This window comes from Pteropus vampyrus, unplaced genomic scaffold (genome assembly GCF_000151845.1).
Source record: "Pteropus vampyrus isolate Shadow unplaced genomic scaffold, Pvam_2.0 Scaffold86, whole genome shotgun sequence".
Classification (NCBI taxonomy): domain Eukaryota; kingdom Metazoa; phylum Chordata; class Mammalia; order Chiroptera; family Pteropodidae; genus Pteropus; species Pteropus vampyrus.
Window position 1 is genome coordinate 1,142,648 of NW_011888867.1, and position 6,457 is coordinate 1,149,104.

Here is a 6,457-nt window from a genome sequence, read left to right on the forward strand (position 1 = left end):
AGGAGAGGATGAGGTCTGAAAGGAGGAGGTGGGCATAGGGGGCTGGATCCTCCCAGGAATTCACGCCTGCTACAGCTGCTCCTCCTGGACTGGCTAAAAGCCTGTTGGGCAACAGTTGCAGCTGTGGGTGGCCAAGCCAGCGGGCCAGAGAACATTTCCCATTTGTTTCACTGCTGCCAGTGTTTTCATCAGAAGGGAAGATGACCTCGTGTCTGAGGAACCTTTGGAGAGAGGACCCTTGAAGGGGCAGATGGAAGGCAGGTGTCCTCCAAAGTGTCAGACCAACTCATTTTGCCATGCCAGGGTCAGGGGGTATGTGCCCTACACAACAGCCCCTTGCCTACCCTTCCCCAGTTTGGGGCAGTGGTTAAAGCAGAGACTACTCAGATTCAGATCCTGGCTCTATTACCTTTGGGCTGTGCAACCTTTGGGCATGTTAAACCCTCAGAACGCGTTTCCTCTTCTGTAAAATGGGGATAATGATATCTACCTCCCAGATGAGAATTAGATGAGATAATGCATGTCTGACAAGTGTCTAGAGGTGGCTGCTCCAAGGTTACTATCTTTTTAGAGGCGTCTGAGCAGAGATGCTCTCCCCTACTTCAGAGGTCCTGGAAGAGGAACATCCGGGTCTACTTTGCAGCTCCCCCATCTAGGCATGCAGCTAAGGAGGCAGCTGCTTTTTGGCCCCCAGCTCATTTCAGCTCAACCCTTCATTCAGGCCAGCCTTGAGCCTGGTCTCAGAGGGCAAAGGGCGAGAGTAAGGATGGCTAAGCGCAAAACGCCCCCTGTGCCAGGGCGGAAGATCCCGGCTCAGAGATCCCAGAGGACTACTAGCCCTGGGGGCGCTGGCTCTTTGAGGCTCTCAAACGTTGGAGGGCTTGAGGGGCGCAAGCGAATCCAAAGGGCCCCACGATCTTCCCCCAAACCTTTCGGGACTTCCCCTCCCTTCTCTCCCGGTGCCAGCCCGGCCCCTTTAAAGACATTCCTGAGGGCGTGGCTTTGGTGACGTCAGCGGGGGCATGAATGAACACGAGCCGGTTCTCACCCAACTTCCATTAAAGACTCGGGGCAAGAGGTGTAGAAGTTGCGCGCGGTCAGCGGGCGAGAGCCGGACACGTAGGCCGGCGTGCGGGCGTGCTGGAGCGGGACACGGCGGAGAGCTAGGAGCGCGGCATGGAGCGTCGTGCGCCCCGCGCCTACCTCGCCCTCCTTTGGGGCTGGCTTCTGGGCGCTGCTGCGGCTCAGGGCAAGGAAGGTGGGTGTGCGCGCGGCGGCCGCCCCGGCCCCACTCAGCCCGGGCGGCCTGACTACCGGACCTCCGAGCCTCCCGGAGCTCGGCGTGCCTTAACGCGCGCAACTTTGGGAACCGACCTGGCGCCGCCCAGTCCCGGCGTGCGGCGGTGGGGAGGGCAACCGGGTTGCGATCGGGACTAAACTGGGAACCCCACCTAGTGATGTAGGGGCTGCAGGGACTAAGGGTGGCGGCCCAGGAGCGCGGGGCTCGGGGACCACCTAGAAGGGGAAGCGACGCCGGCCACGCGGTTGCAGCCCCAGCAGCAGCTTCGGGAACGCGTCCCGACGGGGGTGCGGGGGTCCCTTGGAGACTGGGGTGTCTAGGGGCTTTCCGCGCGCGGACTCAGCTTCTTGGTGACCTGAATTCATTAACCCGCTTGCCTTGATTTTGCGGAGAAGGCATTTCTGTGGATCCTCATTTTGGGGAGGGGGCTCTTCGGCTGGAGGGGAACCGGCTGCAGAAGTCCCTGCGCCCTGAGATTTTCTCCACGCCCCTTTTGCCTCTAGCCTGGGAGGAGAGCATGGGGTCGTTTCGGGCCAGTTTGCCCACCCGTAGCCTTCGGTCCTTCCCACCCCGCACTCACAGGTTCGGGGCACAGGTTCGCGGCCGCGGGTGCGGACAGGAAGTCCCAAAATCAAGAGTTCTGAGCAAGGAGTGACTCAGAACGAGGAAATGCGGCAGGTGGGGCCGCAGCCTCTCGAGGTGTGGAGCCATCACCTCAGGGCCACCAGGGAGTCCGGGCACGCGGGGGCGGGGACTGAATCACCCACCCCCGCTCTGGCTCTCCCCGAGTTGGGCTGGGTGAGGGGCCCGCAGACTTTGCCCTGGGCTGGCAGGTTTGTGGATGGGGGCGTTGCCCCTCAGCTAGGGTCGCAGATAGCATGGGGGCTTCTGCCGGTGGCAGAGGCAGAGGACCTTCCTGTCCACCCAGCGGAGGCCGGCTTCAGTTTCCGATAGGACAAGTTTTCCCGGCTGGCCTGGGCCGAGCGAGGCTTCCGCAGGCTCCACCAGGGGGAAACGCGGAGGAAACCCTGGCCCGGTGAGAAGTTTCCTTGAGCCTTGCATTCTTTTTCCACCTCCCAAAACGAGGTTTTTGCTCTTCCAAGTTGGGTGGAAAAGAGGCCAGAGCTGGAGCTTTTGGGGGTAGTGGTAGGGGGCCGCATCCTGTCCCTGTCCCTGGATCAGTCAGGGCTCCTGGTCCCAAATTGCAGGAGTGAGTGGTAGGGATTTCTGGGATCCTCAGTACCTCCCACCACTCAGCTTTTGGTCCTTCCCCTTCCTGGGGAGCTGTGGTTGGAGCGAAGGGAAGAGACGGCTGGAATGGCTACAGGCCTTTCTCAAAAGTTGCCCTGGGTGGGAAGGTGGGTGCTTAGGGGAGATTTACTCTCTTGGGTGATTGTTATGCTGTAGCCCCAGCCCCTGGCCTGGATACCAGGAGCTGTCTTGTCCCTGTGCCCCCAAACTGAGCCCTCCCCATCCTAGATCACTTGCCCCCCACTTCCACAGGATGGGGGAGGAAATGCGCATCGCAGAGTCCTAGGATGGAGGAATAGTTTGGCTTAGGCTCCAAGAGTCCCTGTGAACGATTGCCTAGGGAGCTGTGCCTTTTGGGAGGGGGCAGTGGTGGCCCAGCTGGCAGCTGCTGGTTTGTTATGTTCTCTGGGATTCAGGCTGGATGTGGTTGAGCTGCCTAAGGGCAGATCGGTGAGCAGGGGGCAGAGAGGTGAACACTCATGCGCCTCCCACCCTTGATCCAGGCTCCCTTTCCTTCTCGCTTCTCTCCCCTTCGCTGTGGGTAGAGGAGCGAGGCCGTATTTGGAGACTTGGAGGGAGTCTGTTAGATTCCCAATGGACACTGAATCTGTCCTCTTTTTACAGAAGGAGAAACTGAGAGAGGCCCAAGCCCTCACCAGCCAGAGCCCTCTACATAGCAAGGGTCAGATCTGAGCATCTGGCTTCCTGGGCTGCCAGAGCCCAGGGCCCCTTGCCTTGTGGTTTCGGGACTAGCTGGGTAGGGGTGCAGGGAGTGCTGGCTTGAGTTGGGTGGTGGAAAGGCCTGGAGTGTGCTCAGGAGGCCTGGGAAGTCCTTGGCTTCTTGATTCTGTAAGAGCCCAGTTTGCCTTTTCCCTTCATTCCTTCCCGTCCCCCCCCCCCCCAGAGTCTCTTGCCTTCCCCTTTAGCCAGTCTTGGTTAAAGAAGGATGGGGACAGGGAGGTGACACTAGGAAAGTGGGTGGTAGTGTCGCATTTGAGTAAAACAATATGAACCTGAAAGGGTGACATCGACGATGGAACTTAGGGCAGAGAAGGAGGCTTTGGGGGTGGGGTGAGGGGTAGGGGGCTCCCCGGTGAGCCCTGCCTAGCCTGGGCCTCTCAGTGAAGCCTTTGGAGGCAGCTGAAGGGCTCCCAAGCCCCCACCCCTTCCAGGGAAGCAGGCGCCTCAGTCCCTGGGAGCACAGGGGAGAGAGCCGCACTGGCATCAGGGTGGAGGGACAGGGCTGGGCTCCTGTTCCTGGTGATCGGTTCTAGGGAATTTCCCTGGGAGGGGGCCCCTTCCTCTGTGAAGGCTTCTTTTCTTCTCCGACTGAGCCCTGTGATGCCTCTCGAGCCAGCCCTGGGGCTGGAAGGGGCGTGAGCTCTGGCAGGGGTGGCGGGGGTCCCCTCGTGTCAGGTTAACCCTTCAGAGCCTGGGAGCCGTGAGCCCCCTCCCTTGGGCATGGACTGCAGCTTCCTACCCGTCTGGGAGGGGCGTGTGGAGGACTGTGAGGAGCACTCACTGTTGTCCTCCTACCCACCCAGCTGGAGCCAGGAACCCCAGATTCCTTCCTGTGTAAGCCAGGACATTCCATTTGCTAGAGAGGTTAGTGAATTTTCCAAGCCTGAGCCCTGGGCATGTACGAACAAATCCCTGCCCCTACCCCCCGAGCCCCCAGCCACCCTCCCCTACCCCACGGCCTTGGAGCTGGTGCCACATCGGATTTCCTCTCCCCTGTCTGGGCTGCTGGACCCTTCCAAGAGAGATCTGGCCTGGGTCAATGGGTCGGACGGCAGCGCCTCACCGTCAGGCCTTCAGCTCAGGGAAGCCAGGCAGTCTGACCGTAGGAAAGGCTTTCTAAGACTCTTCTCAGGCCCCTCGACACCCCCACCCCAATTCAGGCCCTGCCTGCTTGGAGTTCCACTCCAGGAGTTGTTCTTCCAAGTCCTGGCCTTGAGAAATGGCGCTGATTCTGACTGTCAGTCCTCAGGCTCCAGGGTCCAGAAGAAGTCAGTACTTGGCCCCTGACCCCCACCACGCTAGAGCCTTACACTCTGAATCTGGGGACCTTGCTTAAGTTCCTTGCCTCAGTTGCCTCAATCTCCTTGCCCTCCAGGGAGGCTGGCACCTGTTGGCAGCTACCTGGACTGTGGTGAAGGGACAGTACCCGGGGTCTTGGCTCTTGGCTGCCACCATTGAGCCTGGGAGAGAGCCAGGCTGGAGCGATGGGAACTGACCAAGGGCAGGACTAAATCCAGGGACGCCTGCAGATAGTGTGTCCCTCCCCCAGGCTCCAGATACCTCTCTGGGGACAGCATCGTCCTGGCACCTGGTCCCTCTGGACCTGGAAGTCCCCTCTGAGGGTTTCCATCCCTGGTCCCACAGGCACCCCTGGCAGGGCAGTGACCAGAGTGTGAGGGGCAGGGGCAGCAGGAGCGACTTTCTCAAGGAGGGGACCTAGCCAGCTGTGTGTATCTTTGGGCCCCTCCCAGAGGCCCCTGTGGGTTCATGACTTTATCCCGCCTGCTCTGTGGCTTTTGTGGTGGGCAGATCGGTTTCCAGACACCCCCCACTGGTTCCCCCGCCCCTCCCTGGAGCGGTTCCCACCTGTTAACAGCCCTCTCTCCTTGGAGTGCCACGAGACACGTGTGTACATACGTGTAAGCGTATGTGTGTGCTATGTGGCTGGGTAAAGTTGGGGGTATTTCATACTGGGGAAGATGGGACAGGAGTAGACGCGAGGGTCCCCAAGGCCCACGTGTAAGCGAAGTGCTGCTGAGAAGCCTTGTTCCAGGAAGCAGACGGGGCGGCGTGGTGTCACTTAACAGCCCTGCTTGCCTCAGCTCTCTGCCCAGCTGCTGTCCCCCTGCTGGGCTGAGCTCTGTCCTGCTCTGCCCAGCTGGGGGCTGACCAAGGGGGCGGTGTGGCTGGAGCCATGGCCTGGGAGACAGGAGACCTAGACCTCACCCAACCTACTGCGTGGCTTTGACTGCGTCCCATCCCTTCCCTGGGCCTCTGTTTTCTTATTTGTCAAAGACAGGTCTCTTGGATATGGTGACCCTATATAGTGAGGTCTCTCTCTGAGGGCCGAGGAAGCCATCCGTGTCTCTTGGGCTGGCTTCTCGTGGGGGACTCTCACCTTTTCCACCATGGCCTGACCCGTGGAGATATCCCCAAGCTCACTGGCCTCCTCTCTTGTCTCTTCCAGTTGTACTATTGGACTTTGCCGCAGCTAAAGGGGAACTCGGCTGGCTCACACACCCATATGGCAAAGGGGTAAGCCTTCAGTGTCAGACGACGACATGGGAATGGGGGAACCGAGACCCAGGGAGGACGGGGCCAGCCTGCATCAAACAGCTCAGCCCCGGTTCAAGCTCAGGGTTATGGTCCTACTTCTCACACCAGGCTCAGAGTCAGCCATCCCAGGCTAGGTGGGCTGGGGATTGGAATGTAGCAAAGGGGCCGGACAGGTAGAAAGAGCCGGGAGACAACCGAAGGCCCTGGCAGAGCAGGAACCTTGGATGCCCCAGAGGGCTGATGGTCTCAGGAGGACCCTGTCTGGTTCCCTCCATCCACCTCTTGGGAAGGAAGGGGTTAAAGGCTCCCCCTGTCTTTCAGGTCCCCACCCAGGTGGTGAGGGATGAGGGAGAAACAGGGAACAGTGGCTCCCAGGTGCCCACAGCCCTGGGAAACTGAATCCATTTTCTCCTTCTGGGCCCCTCTCTCTGCTCCCCCAGCTGTTGCTTCCCCTTCCTGCTCGGGCCTGGGCTTGTTCTGCCTCATCCCCATCCGAGTGTCCTCCCCTTGTCCACCTGCCCTGCCATGATCAGGACCGGCAGACAAGACACTCGTGTCCTTTCCCTGGCTTTGTACATGGTTATCGTATGGTCTTGGGGAAGAAACTGC

General features: G+C 60.1%; 1 protein-coding gene across 1 annotated transcript in view; it reads left to right on the top strand.

The window, feature by feature from the left end:
* Nucleotides 1-1,046: 1,046 nt before the first annotated feature.
* The window catches only part of EPHA2 (EPH receptor A2), a 27,026-nt gene continuing 21,615 nt past the window's right edge, over nt 1,047-6,457 (top strand). The window contains exons 1-2 of the mRNA XM_011363493.2: nt 1,047-1,258; nt 5,760-5,827. Of these exons, the coding sequence (XP_011361795.1) occupies nt 1,177-1,258; nt 5,760-5,827 (150 nt within the window). The 5' untranslated portion in view covers nt 1,047-1,176. The remainder of the gene's footprint in view (nt 1,259-5,759; nt 5,828-6,457) is intronic.